Genomic DNA, 20260 nt, shown 5'->3' on the forward strand with positions numbered 1-20260 from the left:
CACAAACATTTAGAATACAAAAAGTCCAAAGATGGATATTATAAGAAATGCACAAAAGAAATTTCCTTTAAAAATAATAAAAACGGGGTGCCCGAGTGGCTTAGTAGGTTGGGCATCCGACTTCGCTCAAGTCATGATCTCGCAGTTTGTGAGCTTGAGCCCCACATCTGACTCTGTGCTGACAATGCAGAGCCTGGAGCCTGCTTCAGATTCTGTGTCTCCTCCTCTCTCTGTCCCTCCCATGCTCATGCTCTGTCTCTCTCTGTCTCTCAATAATAAATAAACGTTAAAAAACATTTTTTTAAATAACAAAAATTTTTAAATGTATTTTTCCCCAAATGTCCAAATAATTATGGTCTAGGTAACCATCAGAGTAAAAGCTTTATATGCTCCTTCCTTTGATAAGAATAAGTTCATATAGAACTGTATATCCAAGTGTATGTGCAAGAGACACTCACATGCATCACACACACACACCAAGCACATACACCCACAGGGACAGACACACCACTGGATTTTTATTTTTCTAGGCACTTCATATCCACATGAAGTCTGTCACCTTCCCATCACATTTAATGAATTCCTTCTTTGGAGGCAGGAAGCCTAGTTGAAGACATTCCCTGCCAGGAAGTATCAGGCCACCAGGAAGGAAGACCCACCACTTGCAGGTGGCTTCCCCACTCCCATCTTCTTTGTATTCTTCCATACTATGGCTATGAAGGGTCTAGTCCTGGAGGTGAAGTCAGGCTGCTGAAAGTTGTAGTTCTTAATTTCACCATACCATCTATCAGCCATCTCTTTTCCTGTCTGATCACAGGAGGCATATACCTCTGAACTGGCCACAATGGGACTCTGAGCTGCACTTGAGCATCCTTGGGCTGACCAGGGCCTCTGAATAATGCTGAGCCTCCCAATCAAGCTTCTTGCAGAGCTTCAGTTGAGGGGGACACCATGCTGCTGCTGGTACTTGTTGTGGGCCTTTAGGACCTCATTATTAAACCGCTTGGAAGCTGACTTGCCCATGGCCCACTGCTGGTGTACTAAGCTCTCTCACCTGGCCCTGGGTCGCTGGAGATCAATTCCTGTCTTTATGAATCTGAACAGATGGGAAAATCCAGGTACCTAGAGGGAGTCAGCCCTACTGACAAAAAGAGAACAGTTCTGATTCTAAGAGCCAAAACACACAAAGGTCTAGGAAAAGGAGTAGAAGTTTGGGAGGTGATGGGTTAGTGAGGGATGTGGTACAGAGAAGGAACTCAAAACTAACAGAAACCAGGGGCACCTGGGTGGCTCAGTTGTTAAGCATCCAAGTCTTGATTTCAGCTTAGGTCATGATCTCACAGTTTGTGGGTTTGAGCCCCACATCAGGCTTTGCGCTGACAGAGTGGTGCCTGCTTGGGATTCTCTCTCTCCCTCTGTTTGCCTCTCCCCCACTCTCATGCACTTTCTCTCTCTCTCTCTCTCAAAATAAACAGACTTTAAAAAAAAAGAAAAGAAAAGAACAAACATAACCCTGTCTAGTGGTCAAGACACCATGAAAAGCTCTATGGCACAGAGCAAGGCCTGCCCCCACCCCCAACACATACACACATATGATTTAGGGCCCCCTTCCTCCTTAATCTACTGTTGGTTAGGCTCATTTTCCTCCTCATACTAGTTCATATAGATATGAAATAAAGCCCTAAGTCTCTGCGTACAGCCCTTTTTTCCTTCACAAACTCTAACCTTGCCCACAGATACTTGCTATCTATGTATGTCAACAGATTCCAAAGCTGTATCTTTAGTTCAGATTGTTGTCATCAACTTCAGACCCATATGTTCAATAATTTGCTAGATTTCTCTACCTGAGTATTACACTGGTACCTCAAATTCAGCACGTAAAAAGTTAAAACTATTGAGATGCCTTAAAATATATATTCTAATTGTGGACCCAGAAATTTCTCTGGGCAAAGTAAAATCTTCCTCAATGTTTTGTTTTAAAAGATCATTGTGCTTAGAGTCACCAAATTGTTATTTTTCCCTTGGGCCTAAAGTGAAAAAATTCCCATAAAGTCCCACAACCTCTTTATTAAATAAAGGAATGTTAACATTAATCTGTAACAGCAAAAACCTAGAAGCAACCTAAATGTTTTATCTCTAGCTTTAACACAATCCTAAAGAAAATCCTAGAAGGTAGGTTTGTGTGTGAGAGAGAGTGTATAAAAATTGATAAACTGATCTTAAAATGTATACAGAGGGGGGTCTGGCTGGCTCTGTCAGTAGAACATAGGACTCTTGATCTCAGGGTCATGAGTTTGACCCCACATTTTTTACTTAAAAAAATGTTCAGGGTCGACTGGGTGGCTCAGTCAGTTAAGCATCCAACTTTTAGTTTTGGCTCAGGTTATGATCTCACAGTTCATGAGATTGTGCCCCATATCCAGCTCAGCATTGACAGCACAGAACCTACTTGGGATTCTCTCTTCCTCTGCCCCTCCCTCATTCATGCTTGCACATGGTCTCTCTCTTTCAAAAAAAAATTTTTAATCATTAAAAAATAAAATTTTATATGGAAATGTAATGGCCAAAAATAGTTACTATAATCTTATAATCTTAAAGTTGGAAGACATGGACTACCAGATATCAAAACTTATTACAAAATTATAGCAATGAGGAACACTTGTGATGAACATTTATCTTATAAAAAAGGAGACAGTGCAGAGCAGCAGAGCAGTAAGATAAAGGATTGTTTTGTTAACAATTTCCATAACTTGGAAATGCTGCAAAGAAAAGGCGGCAAGGCTAGCCAAAGATGAACTATCAAGGCAATATACTTGTGCTTAACTCATTATCTATTATTGATTAAAGGATAAAACTCTGTGAAGTCACATGTTAACTTATAGATTTTGGTCTGGTAATGATGCAAAGGATTTAGTAGAAAAGGTTATGAGGGCGCCTGGCTGGTTCAGTTGGAAGAGCATGTGACTCTTGATCTCAGGGTCATGAGTTCAAGCCCCATGTTGAATGTAGAGATGACTAAAATAAATACATAAATAAATAAACTTAGAAAAAAAAGAAAAGGTTATGGTGTTATTATCCTGTAGACACAATCAACTTAACAATGTTATTCTTTCTTACTTTTTTTTTTAAGTAGGCTCTGTATCCAGTGTGGGGCTTGAACTCACCATCCTAAGATCAAGAGTCACATGCTCAACCAACTGAGCCAGACAGGCACCCCATTTAACAATGTCACTATAACATTCTCTTCCTAATGTGGGTGGACCTCATCCAATCAGCTGAAGGCCTGAATAGAACAATAGGACTGAACAAGAGAAAATTTCTCGGGATACCTGGCTGGCTCAGTCCATACAGCATGGGACTTTCTTTTTTTGGTGGGGAGGGGAACAAATGCCCTTTATTGCTCTAACCAGCATAACTTGGCAGTAGGCTTGAGCAGAGCTCTCCTATCTGTCCTGGCTCCCATTTTCTCTCTCCTGGGAGTTTGTGATTCACCCCCAGGGTAGAAGAGTGTCCTGGGCAGGGGTCTCAGGCAGAACTAGGATAAAAAATACAGAGTTGGGATCTGAAAGGGGACCAGGGTGACGCAGAAAACATTGTGTTACTAGATCATCCAAATAAAAAGTACATCAGGGCAGAAGTGAGGATGTATCCCCACAGGGGTCCCTCTGCCCTTGCCAGAAAAGGGAGGGGGAAGGAGGCTTCTGCTAGAGGCTTCCTGCTGTGCCCTTCATGCCATCAGCATCTTCCAGATGTTGTCCTCAGCTTCTTTCACACTCCACTCCATGTAGGATTTTTTCTGTTTCAATTCTTTAATTTGTTTATTCTGCTATTCTCTGTTTCTCTAACAGTTGATTGTTAATTACCTCCTTGGAATGAAGAATAAACATTCTTCCTACACTTTCAAACATGTTAGTCTCATCTACCAAAGTCATAATCTCTGCACCTGTAAGATGTCAGCATGCAACTCTTGATCTCAGGGTTGTGAGTTTGAGCCCCGTAGCAGTTGTAGAGATTACTTAAAAATAAAAGCTTCAAGAAAGTGAGAGAAAATTTCTCCCTGATCAGTTCTTTGAACTGTGACATTGGTCCTTTTTCCTGATTTTAGACTCAAACTGAAACAATAGCTCTTCCTGTGTGTTGAGCCTGCTGGCTTTCAGACTGGAATTTCATTGTCAGCTTTTTGGTTCTCACGCCTTTGAACTGGGACTGGAACTACACCATCACCTCTTCTGGGTCTCCAGTTTGCTGGCTAAAGATCTTGGGACTTATTAGCCTCCATAATCCTGTGAGCCAGTTCCTTATAGTAAAATCTCTCTATCTCTATCCCTGTGTGTGTGTGTGTGTGTGTGTGTGTGTGTGTGTGTATCTCACCCCTCACCAGAGCTCTAATATAATACCTAATTTCCTTAAATGCTCATTAAACATGCTTTACCATACTTCTTATTCCGTCATTAATAAGTTAAATAAATCTTTGGCATGTTTTTCATTCTATATTCTTATAAGAATCTTGCTTTTAACTTTTTGGAATTTGTACTCTGACAATGTTTTCAACAAAAAGTGCGGGATAACCATATAGGAAAAAAATGAATATTGACTCTTACCTCACACCATACACAAAATCTATTGCAGATGACTTATAAAAAATAAAATAATAGAGTTTCTAGACAATGACATAAGAGAATATATTCATTACCTTGGGATAGGCAAATGCTTCTTAAACAGGCATAAAACACATTATACACAAACAGTAAAATAAATTGGACTATATTAAAGTGAAGAACTTTAGTTCATTGAAAAACACCACTAAGAAAACAAAAAAGTAAGCTACAGATAATTCTTTCTAACAAAAGAATCCTATCCAAAATATATAAAGAGCTCATACAAATAGAAAAAATACAGAGAACTATATAAAAAAACAGGCCAAGGACCTGACCAGGCAAGTCAGAAAAGATAACCAATAGACATATGAAAAGGTGTCCTACTTTACTGGATATCAGGGAAATGCTAACTATGGCCACAGTGAGATACCACTACATATATACTAGAATAACTGAAACTAGAAATACTGACAATGTCAAGAGTTGTCAAGGAAGTGAAGAAACTAGACTTCTCATATATTGTTGGAGGAATGTGAACCGTTATAATCTCTTTAGGAAAAATATTGGCAATATCTACTGAAGCTAAACACATACCTGCCCTATTACTCAGCAGTTACACTCCTAGGTATATATCCAATAGAAATACATGTATATTAGTCAATAAATTTATTTTTTTAATGAAGAGGAAAAATTAATACCAATTTGGAATAGTGGCAAACTCTGAGGAGAGAAGATGAAGAGCAAGGGGGAGAATGGAATGAGATTAGGAAGGAGTATATAAAAGCCCAACCTATCTGAAATATTAATTTCCTTAAGAGAATTTGAAGCAAATGTGGTGGAATATTGGAATTTGATAGAGCTGTGTGAGAAGAATGTGGATATTTGACATAGTATTCTTTATAACTTTCTGTATGCCTAAAATATTTCATAAAGACAGTTTTATTTTTTGTTTTTCTTTGATTTTAATTTTTTAAAGTTTATTTATTTAGCTTGAGAGAAAGAGAAAGTGTGAGTGGGGGAGGGGTCGAGGGAAGAAAGGGACAGAGAGAATCCCAAGCAGGGGTCAATCCCATGAACCCTGAGATCATGACCTGAGCTGAAGTCAGAAGCTTAACCAACTGCCCCTTAATTTTTTTTTTTTTTTAAATGTAAGCTCTATAGCCAACATGGAACTCCAACTCATAACCCTGAGATCAAGAGTCACATGCTCTGCCAACTGAGCCAGCCAGGCACTCCTCATAAAGAAATTTTTTTTAATCTTATAGAATTCTCCCAGAATGTTTAGGAATCATTGATTTAAAATAAAAACTTGTGGGGAACCTGGGTGGCTCAGTGGGTTGAGCCTCTGACTTCAGCTCAAGTCATGATCTCCCAGTTTGACTTTGAGCCCCACACCAGCAGGGTTGATTACTGTCAGCACAGAGCCTGCTTCGGATCTTCTGTCCCCCCTCCCTGACCCTCCCCCATTTGCCCTCTCCCAAAAAGTAAATAAAATGTATTTTTTTTAAATAAAATAAAATAGGGGCTCCTGGGTGTTAAGTGTCTGACTTTGGTTCAGGTCATGATCTCGCAGTTCAGGAGTTTGAGCCCCATGTCGGGCTCTGTGCTGACAGATCAGAGCCTGGAGCCTGCTTCAGATTGTGTGTGTCTCTCTCTCTGCCCCTCCCTTACTCGCACTCTATCTTTCTCTCAAACTAAATAAATATCTCTCTCTCAAAATAAATACATAAACATTAAAAAATAATAAAAAATAAAATAAAATAATGAAATAAAATAAAAACTTGTAATATGAATATACAGTATAATGCCAATATTGTGTATGTAAACATACCACATACACACGCATAGATTGATATGATGTAATGAAACTATCTCAGGAGTCTTCCTCCCGAAAACCTAGAATCATAAAAACATCAGACAAATCCCAACTGAAAGACATTCTATAAAATACCTGAGGGTAGGGGCGCCTGGGTGGCGCAGTCGGTTAAGCGTCCGACTTTAGCCAGGTCACGATCTCGCGGTCCATGAGTTTGAGCCCAGCGTCAGGCTCTGGGCTGATGGCTCAGAGCCTGGAGCCTGTTTCCGATTCTGTGTCTCCCTCTCTCTCTGCCCCTCCCCTGTTCATGCTCTGTCTCTCTCTGTCCCAAAAATAAATAAAAATGTTGAAAAAAAAATTAAAAAAAAATACCTGAGGGTAAAACTATCAAGGTCATCAAAAACAAGGAAGTCTGAGAAAATGTCACAGCCAAGAGAAGCTTGAGGAGACAAGAGAACTAATGCAATGTGCCATGCTGGATGAGATCCTAAAACAGAAAAAAAGCATAAGGTAAAAACTAAGGAAATCTGAATAAGGTATGGACTTTAGTTAATGATAATGTATCAATATCAGTTATTAATTGTAATAGAGGAACCATGCTAATTTAAATGTTAATAAATTTGGGGTGCCTGGGTGGCGCAGTCGGTTAAGCGTCCGACTTCAGCCAGGTCACGATCTCGCGGTCCGGGAGTTCGAGCCCCGCGTCAGGCTCTGGGCTGATGGCTCAGAGCCTGGAGCCTGTTTCCGATTCTGTGTCTCCCTCTCTCTCTGCCCCTCCTCCGTTCATGCTCTGTCTCTCTCTGTCCCAAAAATAAATTTTAAAAAAGTTGAAAAAAAAATATTTTAAATGTTAATAAACTTAACATTATTATACGGAAACTGTATATGGAGAGGGGTATATGGAAATTGTATTATCTTCATAAGTTTTCTGTACATCTAAAATTGCTCTAAAATAAAATTTATTTTTTTAAGTCAAGTAATTTAGCCAAATTCATACACCTAGTAAATACCCAATACCCAAAATTCAGAGGCCAACACAAATGACTACAAACCCTATGCTTTTTCCACCACTCAAATCCACTTCCAACTTACTACCAACTTCTACTACCCAAACCCTTCCAACTTACTCTTTCTAGGTATTTGTATAACGACCTTAACAAGTTCCTTGAGAATAGAGAAAAAAGCTTTTTTTTTCTTCTTCTTTGCGTACCACTGGTGTTCAGTAAGTCAGCTTAAAATCACTACTCACGGGAAAAAAGTCACAAAAACCTAAAGACTCTGTGATTTTCAGAGAATCTTATCAGGTTCAACCCACAATCTATACAGCCAGCTCCTCAGAGAGGCCGGATAGGCCCTGGGCGAAGGGCCCTTCAGTTCTGCAAGGGTCCTGTGCTGCCATCTACAGGTAGCTGGAAAGAGTTGACACACACCCTCTCCCCTCCCCCCCAACCCCCGCCCCACTGCTGTATCTCAGCAATTAGTAAATCAGAGAGAAGTCTCAAGCGCTAATTCAATTACAGAACATATTTAACTATCAGATAGTTCACTTGACACTTGTATAAAGTAGAGATCCTACTTCTCTCCGGCGACTGAAGGTTCTTCTAACTCCGTATTAACATTTAGTCTCCTAAAATTCACAGAATTCCTTGCTGACTCACCTCCACAGATACAGATCTGGCTGGCTATTACTGCACACCTCCTAGAACTCAGATTCTCCCGCACAGAGTAGGCTGCAAACACTTGCTCAATCCCACAGACTTGAGATCCCACCAACCAGATTCTCTCATCTTCACCGACCCCTGGGACTCCTTGCACTATCTTGCAAACCCCCAGACCTCCCCCATTAGGGCAAATGTGCGCGCGAACCCAGACGTCACCACAAAAAGGCTCAAGTTCCGCGGGCAGCTCACACCAGCGCGAAAGCTTGGGGAGAGCCCGAGTCTCAGGCTCAGTGCCCTCAGGCTAGCGCTTTGATGCCAGCTCCGACTCCCCAGCACCCCCCCCCCCCGCCCGATCCGGTCAGTCTAGGCCGGCACCCAGGCCAAGGCCCCGCCCCTCTAGACCTGTCATCACAGAAGCCGCACGTGGCCGGGGTGGGACCTCAGGCGACCTGCAGCCATCACTTTGTCTCCTCCGCCATCCATTGGGGCCGTCGCCGCCAATCAGAGCCAGCGGATCCGGCAGGAGCGCCGGCGCCCGGGTGAGGCGAGAGGGAGAAGGGGCGGGGGTAGGAGAGTCCCTGAGACCGACTGGGGCTCGCGGTGGAAAAGGGCCTGGCCTGGGTTCTGCCAGGCTGGAATCCGAGAGAGGGCGGATCCTAGCGAAAGGCGGAGAGACCACAAGGGGGTGGGGACCAAGGAAGGGGCTAGGGACAGGCGGATGTTCTGGGAAGACGCAGAAAAGGCTAGAAGGGGCGGAGCTAGAGAGGGGCGGGGCCTGTGTTACAGGGGAGGAGCCAGAGGAATTAAAGAAACTAGGAAAGGGGCTGGGCCCCGAGAAGGTGGGAGGTGGGACAAGGGAGGGGGTGGGCCTGGGCGTTGCGGGGGCGGGGCTCGGGCAGAAGGGGTGAGGTTTGTAGGCCGAGGCTGCAGCTAGGGCCTCTCTCTAACTGCCTCAACCCCACTACCTCCTCAGGTGCAACGGGACTCACGGAACTACAGGTGTGGGGTGGGGTGCGCGTGGAAGAAGGGACAAGAATGGGGGTGCGCTTGGGCAAACATGAGGTGGGGGCCACGTTAAGGAAGGAGAGAATATGAGGACTGCTGCGGGGGAGGAAGACAGAGTTGGGGGAGGACTTGGGGGCTCACCGTGTGGGTAAGCAGGTGCATTCTCCAGGGTCCCTTGTAAGGGAGTGCTTTGTGGAGGTTGGAGGTACAGTGTGAGAAGGCAAGTCTGTCTGATGTGGAGGGTTGGAGCCTGGCTATGCTTGAGGGGGAGGGGATGTGAAGTGCTTTGGGGAAAGCAGGTGCTGTACGATGAAGAGCTGGTGGTCCAGAGTGTGGGAGAGACAGAGGGACTGTGCAGAGAATGGGCACTATGTGAGGGAAAGAGGCTGTAGGCCCCAAATGAGGGGGGAAGAACCCCTAGTGCTTTGAGAAAGTCTCCTGGCTTTGTAGAGACTCCAGGAAGAGGTTTGTGTACTGTGTTCTAGGAATGTCATGATGGGATTAGTGGGATGAAGAAACCAGTCCATAGTGCTCCTGGCTCCTTGGCTCCTAATTACACCTTCAGGCCTGAGCACTCTTAGGGAGGATCCAGGCCCCACTTGCTGCTAGGTCTTCTGTGACTGTCTCCTCAGTCTGCTTTGGATCTGGCTGGCTGAGACTGGAGTTTCTTCCCCTAGCTGGTGTTCCTGTTAACCCCCACTCTAGTTCCTGTTCCTCCCAGAAGGCTGCCTTCGTCCCTGTCTTCCCCCTCCCCCACTTTGCCCTGCCCTCTGCTCTGGGTGTGCTCATTTCCCACTTCCTTCCTCACCCTGGGGCCTGGCCTGGGACTTGCCCGTCTAGGAGCTTTGTGCTCAATGGCCACAGGACCTAGTAACCAGCTGCAAGGCCCAGACCTCATCCCACTACTGCCAAGATCTCTCCCAACAGCCCCCACAAGTGACTGACAGCTACATTTTTACCACTGGCCACAAAGTTATTTTCCCCACCCTTTTCCTTCTCCTGGGTGGGGAACCCTAGAACCCTCAAAAATCGGCTTCTGTGGGAAAGGTGGAAATTATTGAGTCTTTGATGTTTGTTTTGAGAGGTGAACTACTATTGCAGGCTGAACTCCAGAAGGGATATGAGGTTCCAGCCTCAGCTGGAAGAGGAAGAGAGAATAGCTCCCCACACTCCCGGCTGGGAGGCTGATGGTCAGAACTGATACTAGGGCCTAATCCTCTTGGGAGTTCCTCAGGTTCCCTGAGGGGACTTGATATAGTGCCAAAGTTCTATTTGTCCCTGGGCTAGTTGAGAGACTGGAAAAAAGGCCTGCCTTCCACACAGTGGCTGGATGAGTATGACAGTGTTACTGAAAGGGGCCCCAAGCCAACCCTCCTCCTAGCTGAGAGACTGGCTGGGGAGGGAGGGGGTGCTGAGGCCAGACAAAGCCGTAGGGTAGGGTGGGGTAAGGGAGGGCAGGCTGAAGCCTTTTGAGGAGGAGCTGATTGCTATGGCAACACAGCTTCCCAGATTGTCTCTCAGAGAGGCGGGCCTAGGGCAAACACTCCAGCTTCCTAAGGACTGAGGCATTTGTATGAGTGGGTGGGGCGTAAAGAGAGAGGGCATCAGTTTGCTGTGCTGAGGCTGGAGTATATAGCTTCTCTGCTTCAATACAAGCAGGAGAGCATTCAGAAACTTCTGTCCATCCTCTGAAAATGGATTTGAGTGAACAATAGCCATTAGAATCATAGCAGTATAAGGCCAGAGTTGCAGAAGCCCTCAACTATAGTTTATACAAACCTCTAATCTTACAGGGTTGAAAATTTACAGCCAAAGACACTGACTTTCTCTGGTCTCACAGTGAAAGAGCAGGTATTAGGACCTATGTCTTCTGTTTGCTGTTCCCTCAGCCCAGGGCTCATCATTTCTTTCAGCCAACGTTTATTGAGCAGCTATTATGTGCCAGGCACTGAGGTTGATTCTGGGAATACCAGCATGAACAAAACAACATTGCTGCTCTCCTATAGCTTCCATTCTAATGAGGAGAAAGAAATGCATGTGGGGGGGGGGGGCATCTGGTGATAACTGCTATGAAAAAAATAAAGGACAGCAGCTAGATAAGGCCTCTTGATTGTACCATGCTGCTTTCCTAGGGCACACGGAGGCCTAGAACATCTTTGATCCTTCCCACTGAGCTACTGCCCCCTGCCCTTTGCAGGTAACTGAGGCCTGGGTCTATGTTAGTGGCAGTAAGACAGAACTTACTGCCTGTTCTCTGGGGTCATCAAGGGACTATCACTTTCCTGTAGTGTTCTGTGTCTATTTGTCTTCCTAGTAAGTTTTTACTAAAGGAAGTAAGCTCTTGCTTTTTGCAATTTTGTTCAGAATTTTGAAAATTTCCTGAATCCTATTCCTTAGCATTAGGGAACCAACAAATAAATCAGTCCATGGCAAATGGAAATGGATTCTTTTTCAAGGTTTTTCTCTCTGGTCTGAGGTGAGAAGAAGGGAGCCTAGAGGAAGGGTTACTTACTTGTCCTTCCTTTTTTTTTTTTTTTTTTAATTTTTCTTTATGTTTATTTATTTTTGAGAGAGAGAGAGAGAGCATGAATGGCAGAAGGGCAGAGAAAGAGGGAGACACAGAATCCAAAGCAGGTTCCAGGCTCTGAGCTGTTAGCACAGAGCCCACTCAACAGATTGAGCCACCCAAGCGCCCCTCTTACTTGTCCTTCCTGAATCTAGTGCACAAGGAGGAAGTAGGGAAAGGGGAGCCTTTTTTTTTTTTTTTTTTTTACTATCCAGTGACAACCTCAGGGCCCTTGGGGCCTACAGCACAGGCAAGGTAGAAACAAGGACCTTGGGCCTTCTGTAGCCTCTGAACTATGGAAGAATGGACTCCCCTTCTAGAGGCATAATTGGCAACCTGCCCTAGCCTATGCCAATTCTCCAGGCTTTGGTTTGAGTCTTCCCTCTTTTGACTCTGGTATTTCCTTGCTTCTGTGGAAGACTGACAGAAAAAGCTTCCTAAGTTTGGAAACTAACTTGTCAACAAGTTCGGAGGAAAAGGTACCTATTTTCTTAGCTTACCCCTAAAGCAGCCCCTGTAAAGAGCATCTTTTAATGCTTACTCCTTATAGAGGTTTCCATCCTGGTCATTTAAAGAATAGGTCATTTAAAGAATTAGGAATGCTGGTTCTGCTGCCACTTAGTTTGGCTGTTTCTGGGCCCAGCCTAGAGCCCAGTGACTCAGGGGGAGGGTGGGGAGTTTCGAGGGAGCTGTGAGTCATGGGAGGGAGCTCCATCACAAGAGTTGGGCACATCCCCCCACTCATGGCAGAAGCCTTTCTATCCCACTTCCCCTGGGTGCTCCGTCTCCTATGAATAGAAAGAATACTGTAGAAGGAATGAAGCAGCCTGATCTCAGAATGGTAGTTCAGAGACACAAAAAAGGATGTTTAGGTCCCTGAATTAAAATGTATCCCTATCTCAGGAATTCTTGAGGCCCCTCTAACGAAGGCAAAAGAAAATTAATAAAAAGTAAGAGAAGGAAGAATACCATTTCTCAATGGAAGGAGATAAGATCCCACTTCAGAACTTTTTCATCTGCTCTGGCATAAAGGAAGCTTTCTAGACTTCAGCAGTACTCTGGTGTTTGAAGCTCAGGTTTGCAAGAAAGGGAGAGATGAATGAGAGTGGGGATATTTGGGGTCTGGTGAGGGAAGAGCAGGCTGATTTTGGAGATTGTGGAACTTTGTCTTTGAAAGCCCTAGGGCGTCCTATTAAACACCTTCGGAAAAGGAAGGGCGGAGGTGAGCAGTGGGAGGCCTACACCTTTGAAAGGGTTAAATTGGCAGGGCTGGGAGATCCTTTGGATCCCTGCAATTGAGGGGTTAAAGAGATGGGCGGGGCGACACGGGTAGGCCTGCCCCCTTGTGGACCAATGGGCGTGTGTCTCTTGGAGGGGGCGTGCCTCACACTTGAGGTCGTGGAGAGGCTGGACTCCTATGGGCCAATGAATATGGTCGCTGCCCGCGGAGGGCGTGGTCTTAGGGGGGCGTGGCGGCCACGGCCGCCGCGGCGGGGGTGTTGGGGCGCTGGGCGGGGCGGGCGGCCCCATCAGCTGGTAGGAAATGGCCTGTGAGTCAGAGGGGCAGCGGAGTCGACAGCACTGAGCCGGGGCGGCCACGGGGAGGGACAGTCGCGGGGAGGGGTGCGGCAGCGGCTGGGGGGCTGCGGGCGCCAGGTCCCGCTAGTGTTGCACACGAAGCTGAACAGAGAACAGCCTAGCAAAGCAGGGCTCTGCGTGAGCCACCCTTTGTCTGGGTTGGGGGCCCGTGGCGGGGAGGACCCGGGATTCGAGGGGAGGGACCGGGACGGGACGGAAGGGCCCGGAGCAGCGGCCGCCGCGGCGGAGCCAATTTAAGAGCGGGGTGAGTGTGTGCTAGGGGGAAAGAGCAAATCTCCGAAGCTCCAGTATGGAATGGGGCCTGTCCCAGGCTCTGGGGAGGAGAGGGGTGAGAATGGACCTGGGAGACTAAGTAGGGGTTGGGGGCATCATCCAGAACAAGGAGTCCAGCGGAAGGGGTGAGTCTGCTGGACTCAGTTTGGAGGAGGTGCTGACATCTGGTCTCTCCATTAAGGGTAGAGGGCTTTAGGTCAGCAGTCAAGGGGTGGGTTAGAGACCAGAGGTTGACCTTCCTACCCATAGTGGTGGTCCATGGGAGTAGCTCTGCTAGTTTGTATGGACATGTATAGGAACAAAATGTGGAGTAGCTGGCAGTTCTCTCTGAACAGGATGAGGGTAGAAAGCACATGGAGAGGAATTCTCCTTCCTGCCACCCTCCTAGATCAGTGTAGAAATAGATACCTTTAATACTGAAGGAAAGGGGAGAGTGAGTCTGGGAGTTGTACCTGTACCAATACCCACCTACCCCACCTCCCAGGCCTAGCAGGTGTCTGAGGTACAGAACCCATGGTATTCTGGGATTTGGTGTTTTTGCTGGCCTTGCTCCTTGGGAATGTTGGGAACTGTAGTCCTTGCCAGCCATAGCCTGGCACAGCTGTTTGATGCCAGCTGCTGCCCACCCCCTGCACAGAGAGTGAGGTTTGGCCTACCCTGCCCCCCTCTTCCACAGTCCTGCCCCATGAGTCAGCTCGAAGCCATGGTCTAGAGCCAGACAGGCTGGGTGGCAAGGAAGTGCGTCTTAGAGCTTCTCATTGACAAGTCAGGAACTTAGAGGGCTCTGGGGTAATGAGCAGATGCCAGGCATGCTGGGGTCAAGTAGGGCATCATGTCATCACCTGCCTTCCCCAGAGCAATGGCTCCAGAGGCCAACTTGGATGACCAGGGGTGGGGTGCTAAGGAAAAGGACCTTCCTCAACCTGTATGGCTTGAGTAGAGGAAAGGAAGGTAGAGATGAATACAGGTTGTACCTACCCTCTGACAGTGCTGTCATTGGAGTTCTGCCCTTTCCAGACACCCCACCCACCACAGGGAACCAGAATTTTCTAGGGATCCCATTTCTCATGAGAACTTGGTGAAATAAGGTAATGTGGGGTGCAATGATAAGAACTTGGTGTAGGAGAGCTTTCCAGTCCCCAGTGTGTAAATCTCTCCCTTTCTCCCTGTCCCCCATTTCCACCTCTGTTATTGCTGATTCTCCCTATACAAGTAATCTCTCTACTTCTCTAATTCTGGGAGTTTTTCTCTTCACTGCTAGGACTGATGCCAAGGTCTCTGGGGCTTGCATTCTACTTTTTTGAGTCCTGCCATGTGCTTACTCCTTGTACTTAGAGTTTGGCAGAGGAGCTAACAGAACTATCCTTAAGAACCCCCTGGTCTGTCTAGGAGATTTCTTACCTATAAGAACAAGCAAAATTGTCACTGGGTTGTAGTAGATAGTGACACTGCCTTAGGTGAAGTCTCAGGAGAGAGATGTGGTCTAGGGTGGACAGAGTAGGCTTTCTGGAGAGAATGGCATTTGGCCTAGCCAAGGAGGAAGGATAGGGCTTAGGTAGGTATACAGGGGACATTCTTTGAAGGGGAAAAGATACTGTGGATGGCAGGCAGCATAGGCTACTGCCCAAAGGAGAAGCTTGATCCTGGGACAGTATTTCCTACCATAAAGGAATATGGCCTTCAATTTGACATTCCTCTCACCCAGTATGGGCTCCTGAGGGTGGACTAGTCAATAAAGAAAGTCTTTAGTCCTGGCAGGAAAACAGTGGTTTGGGTTTTTGGGTGCTGAACATGTGGCTAAGTGGAGAGGTAGTCCTACTTGCTTCCAGCTATCTGACTGCCACTGCCTTATCTCTAGCTTGCAGGGCCTAGGGGGAGGGGAGGTCCTGGAAAGTGCCTTCTGGCATTGCCTTCTCCACTCCCCCTCCACTTGATTAGATTTGTTGCCTCCTGTTAAAGGGACAGACTGCTGGGGGTAATGTGTTTAAGGCCAAAGGGCTGCCTTTGAGCTGACCTGAGGTTTGTATCTGTGAGGAGTGCTCCTGGGGTAGGACTTTCTGCAAGACCTCTCCCCTTAGGGCTCCGGAGTAGCATTTGTCCTTTGGAGAGAGACTTTAAGGAAGGAGTTATACAACCTTGACTAGGAGGGCTGAATTCTTACTCTGACCATCTCTCAGTTGCCATTGGAGTTCTCTTGAATCTTGGGGTATTGCATTCCCCCTCACACTCAGGGCAGAAGCCCCTCAGCTGATGGCCCTGATAAATGGTGATCCTGCCACAACTTCTCACCTCCTATTACGCTGAACCTAGATCTGCCTCTCTCTGACTCCGTAGGTAACCTAGCTCTGCCCTCTGGGCTCTGGATCCCAAGACTACACCTTCTGTTTCTGAAGAGCTTTTCATATGGGAGAAGGATATCCTGGAGGGTACTCTGATAGCCCACAACTGGACAGGAGTCTTGCCACTGGCACCAGAGATCCTGGCTTAATGTCTGTTCTCCTTTCCTTAGGGTCCAGCTGAGCCCAAGAGCTGCACGGAATGGTGGCAGTCACCTTGCCAGTGCAGCGGGAATGGACCAGACTGCAAGCTAGGAGAGCAAGGCATCAGTCAGGAAGAGGGAACACACGGCTAGGCTTAAGGCCTCTTCATCGGGGTGAGTGCTGGGGAAAGGGAGGGGAAGCAGGTCCAGTGAGAACCCTGAGCTAAACATGCCATCCTCTCAGAAGTTCTGGGATTGTTCTCTATACTCCATTAATCCATCTGGGGATTTGGACACCTTCACCCCAAGGAAACCCACAAGGTCACCTCTTCAGGCCAGAGGAGGATCTGCAACTCAGGTGGAAGGGAGAAGACCCAATGATTCTTCTGATCACCTTTTCTTCTCTTCTCTTGTACAGATGTCCCCAGGCCCCCCAGCCCAGGCCCAGCATAAAGGCTGTGTGGGGGGGCCCCCCTGACCCAAGGGGGGGCTTCATGCGCCACGTGCAGGCGGAGCCGTCTTCATCCTCAGAACCAGAGGCTGGCCCTTCGCAGCCTGCAGTCAGGCAGGGGGCCCTCCAGGGTGGCCTGCTCATGGGCTACAGCCCAGCAGGGGGGGCAACATCCCCCGGGGTCTACCAGGTATCCATCTTTTCCCCTCCAGCTGGTGCCTCTGAGCCTCACAGGGCCCTGAAACGGCCGGCCCCACCCACTGAGGTTACCAGAGAGCTGAAGAGAGGCCCTGGGCTGGGGGCCAGAGAGGGACTACCCCCTGAAGAACCATCTACTGTGGGGCTACTAGGCCCAGAGGGACTGGGGCTGGGACTGGGTCTGGCCAGCCAGCATTTCTGTCACCATGGCCTCTGTGTTGTGGAACAGGGAGGTAGCTCCACCTCACCTTGGACTTCAGGGGCCCAGAGTCCCCCTTGTCCCCCATCAAATGCTTCCTGCAATAGTTTGCACACCAGAGACTGGGCTTCCCCAGATCCAGGGGCACAGGGGTCCCTGGGGGAGTCCCCAGGGCCAGCCCCTCTGGGCCAGCTGCACACATTTGACACTGATTTGCACAGTCTTGCACAAATAGGGGGTAAGAGCCCAGTGGCTGGGGTGGGCAACGGGGGTAGCCCTTGGCCTAGGGAGTCCCCTAGCACTGCCAATGGGCACAGTCCCGAGCACACACCCCCTGGCCCTGGACCTCCAGGCCCCTGCCCCACCAAGCGAAGGTTGCTTCCTGCTGGAGAAGCCCTGGATGTCAGCTCTGAGGATGAGGGGCCAGCCCCTCGGAGGCGCCGAGGAACCCTGGGCCACCCTCCTGCTGCCAACAGTTCTGATGCCAAAGCCACACCCTTCTGGAGCCATCTGCTGCCTGGGCCCAAGGAGCCTGTGCTGGTAATCCAGGAGAAGGGGATGGTCTATTCTTAAGTAGATATGTGTGTGGGAAAAGGTGAAGGCCTGAGGAGTGGGGGGGGAGGGGGGTCCAGATGTTCCTTTGAGAGCTTGTAATGAGGTCCTGCTTCCAAACATGCCTGACCTCCACCCAATCTTTTTCTGTAATCTTTCCTTTCCATAGGACCCAACAGACTGCAGTCCCATGGGGCGGAGGCTGAAAGGTGCCCGTCGCCTGAAGCTGTAAGTGATCAGCTTCTTCCTCTGCTCTATCCCTGCAAGTGGGGCAAAAGTCTATAATCCTTTTTCTGACTGCAGGGTAGGGGAACCCAGGGCAGGAGCCCTTGATGGTGGCAAAGGGTGAGCCCAAGGACATGAGTAAGCATACCAGAATACTTCAAGCCAATGTACTGTGTGTCCCTCCCCTACCAGGAGCTCCCTTCGAAGCCTCCGGAAGGGGCCAGGCCTGCTGAGCCCCCCCAGTGCCTCCCCTGTTCCGACCCCTGCTGTCAGCCGTACCCTGCTTGGCAACTTTGAGGTAGTTCCCCTTGGATTCTGTGATTGGGGGCCTTGGGGAAAGTGAGATGGTAGAGTGTGGCCTGGATGGGTAAGGAAAATAGCTGGCATCTGTCTCATAATATGCTTTCCCCATCTCAACCCCAGGAATCATTGCTGCGAGGACGCTTTGCACCATCTGGCCACATTGAGGGCTTCACGGCAGAGATTGGAGCTAGTGGATCCTACTGCCCCCAGCATGTCACCCTGCCTGTCACTGTCACCTTCTTTGATGTTTCTGAGCAAAATGCCCCGGCTCCCTTCCTGGTATGACCTGACCTCAACCCAAAGTTAGCTTGTGAGGAGGGTGAGGGATGGATAGCAGGAAGGATTCTTTAGGTGTTCTCACCTAGGAGAGAGTTCAGAGCCTGGTGGGGAGAACTCTAGTGTGGGGCAAGGGCTAGGCCCAGAGTGAGAGATTATGGAGATGGATGAGTATTCAAAGCCCTCCTAGACCCCATCTTAGCTGATGGCTCCATGACCTTCCTAGGGTGTCGTGGACCTGAATCCCCTGGGGAGGAAGGGTTACAGCGTGCCCAAGATGGGCACCATCCAAGTGGTAAGTTTTCCCTGAGGGACAGTGGGAGTGGGGAGAGGAAAACAGCCCCTAGGCCCTACCAACTTTGCCTGTCCTGCCCCCAGACCTTATTTAACCCCAACCAGACTGTGGTGAAGATGTTCCTTGTGACCTTTGACTTCTCGGACATGCCTGCTGCCCACATGACCTTCCTGCGCCATCGCCTCTTTTTGGTGCCTGTGGGTGAGGAGGGAAATGCTAGCCCCACCTGCCGCCTCCTCTGCTACTTGCTGCACCTCAGGTGAGGACAGGGCCCTGGGGCAGCTGGGGAGGCCCAGGGAAAGGATTTTCCCCACCCCAGGTTATCTGGCTTATCTACTATCTGGATTCTTTCTTTGATCACCCTGTTGTCCCCCAGGTTCCGGAGCTCCCGCTCAGGCCGCTTAAGCCTGCATGGAGACATCCGCCTGCTTTTTTCCCGCCGGAGCCTGGAACTGGACACAGGGCTCCCTTACGAACTGCAGGCAGTGACTGAGTCCCCTCACAATCCACGTTATTCACCTTTGCCCTGATTGCCAGTGCCCTGAACCCATGTGGGCCAAGTACCTACCCATCCTGCTCCATCCTGGACAGAGCAAATACGTGGAAAGGTGGCAAAAGACCCTTTAGGCTTGAATTAAAGCCCTCACCATGCTCATGCCCAAATCGATTATTTGGGTGTTTAAAGCCTCTGATCCTTACCACACTCTGCTCTACTCTGGGTACTCCATGTGCCTCCCACTCTCTTGGATTTCCCAGGCCAACTTAGGTAGTGGGGAGACAAGGAGCTACCCTGAGGTTCTCTAAAGTTCCCAGGCAAGTCATGCCAGCGTTGCCTCCCTGTCCTGGGCAGGGGCCACTTATTATTTTATTTATTTTTAATTTATAATTTATTCAAATTGGATTGCCTTGGTAACCTCCCAAACCTGATAATTGGCATTGCCCCTCATCCTTTCCCACTCTCAGATATTGCTCCAAGCTCAGGAGTTGAAGAAGCTGATGTGGGGGTTGGGGGAGAACTGTTCTTTCTCAGCTGAGGGCAGAGAGGTTATCCCAGAAGGACTGAGTCCCTAGCCAAAGACTCAGCTTCCCCTGTCCTTCCCTATACCTTCCCTATACCTTTCACTTCCCCTACCCTCTGACCCCTCTCTGAAAGCCAACTTGTGTGTGTGTGTGTGTGTGTGTGTGTGTGTGTGTGTCCACATGTCCGCACACACACGCACACACACACAAGCTTTTATTTATGTGGTGTGTGTGAGAAAGAGAGCTTGCATGCATGCACACACACAGAGGTTAACCATGCCTGATCTAAGACTCCAGACTCCAATTGACCCTCTCCTCCTGCCTGTGTCTCCTTGCTTTGGGGTCCTGACTGAGGAAGGTGTTCTGGGGGCAGAGTCAGGGCCAAGGACTGGGGTGCCTCCTCTCACCTGGCTAGACTCTGACCCACCTACCTCAGCTGGGATGAGGGGCACACCTCAAATTCAGTCATGTGATTTCCCAACTACCCCATTCCCCACACCAGACTCTGACCCAGCCTTAGTCCTGACTCCTGGGGCTGGCTGAGGGGAACAAGCAATTGCTTGAAACTTGAACAAAAAAAAAAAAAAAGAAAAAAGAAAAAAAGAAAAAGAAAAGAAAAAGAAAGAAGAAAGAAAAAGAAATGAAAAAATTGTACCTGGTACTTTTTTTCAGGAAACAACAACAATAAAGAAAGAATAAATTCTTGTTTGGAAACTTGAGCTAAACCCTACTTTTTCTGTTGGG

The 20260-nt window shown here is 48.0% G+C and overlaps 1 protein-coding gene and 1 pseudogene across 4 annotated transcripts; one reads left to right on the top strand and one right to left on the bottom strand.

Moving 5' to 3' along the window:
- Nucleotides 1–633: 633 nt before the first annotated feature.
- On the bottom strand, nucleotides 634–1023 carry LOC125149854 (Golgi-associated plant pathogenesis-related protein 1-like; annotated as a pseudogene).
- A 7485-nt stretch (nucleotides 1024–8508) lies between these two features.
- Nucleotides 8509–20188, top strand: ATOSB (atos homolog B). 4 transcript variants are annotated; one of them, XM_047829539.1, is made up of 9 exons: nucleotides 8509–8614; nucleotides 16028–16171; nucleotides 16416–17385; nucleotides 17567–17625; nucleotides 17815–17920; nucleotides 18046–18204; nucleotides 18428–18496; nucleotides 18580–18755; nucleotides 18873–20188. In XM_047829539.1, exons 3-9 carry the CDS (start codon nucleotides 16492–16494, stop codon nucleotides 19024–19026), a joined length of 1617 nt encoding a protein of 538 aa, XP_047685495.1. In that variant the 5' UTR covers nucleotides 8509–8614; nucleotides 16028–16171; nucleotides 16416–16491; the 3' UTR covers nucleotides 19027–20188. The 4 variants fall into 4 exon arrangements, with proteins under 4 accessions (XP_047685495.1, XP_047685494.1, XP_047685496.1 ...); XM_047829538.1 differs by lacking the exon at nucleotides 8509–8614 and adding an exon at nucleotides 8958–9074; XM_047829540.1 differs by lacking the exon at nucleotides 8509–8614 and adding an exon at nucleotides 13323–13489 and having other exon boundaries at nucleotides 18601–18755.
- The last annotated feature ends 72 nt before the right edge of the window (nucleotides 20189–20260 follow it).

Source organism: Prionailurus viverrinus, chromosome D4 (genome assembly GCF_022837055.1).
Source record: "Prionailurus viverrinus isolate Anna chromosome D4, UM_Priviv_1.0, whole genome shotgun sequence".
Classification (NCBI taxonomy): Eukaryota; Metazoa; Chordata; class Mammalia; order Carnivora; family Felidae; genus Prionailurus; species Prionailurus viverrinus.

Bases quoted from the DNA above. Each gene is read 5' to 3' on its own strand.
- ATOSB (XM_047829539.1), top strand. From the start codon at position 16,492: ATGCGCCACGTGCAGGCGGAGCCGTCTTCATCCTCAGAACCAGAGGCT. The intron at 17,921-18,045 runs GTAGTTCCCCTT...TCTCAACCCCAG, and splicing joins CCCTGCTTGGCAACTTTGAG to GAATCATTGCTGCGAGGACG. The intron at 18,756-18,872 runs GTGAGGACAGGG...GTTGTCCCCCAG, and splicing joins TGCTACTTGCTGCACCTCAG to GTTCCGGAGCTCCCGCTCAG.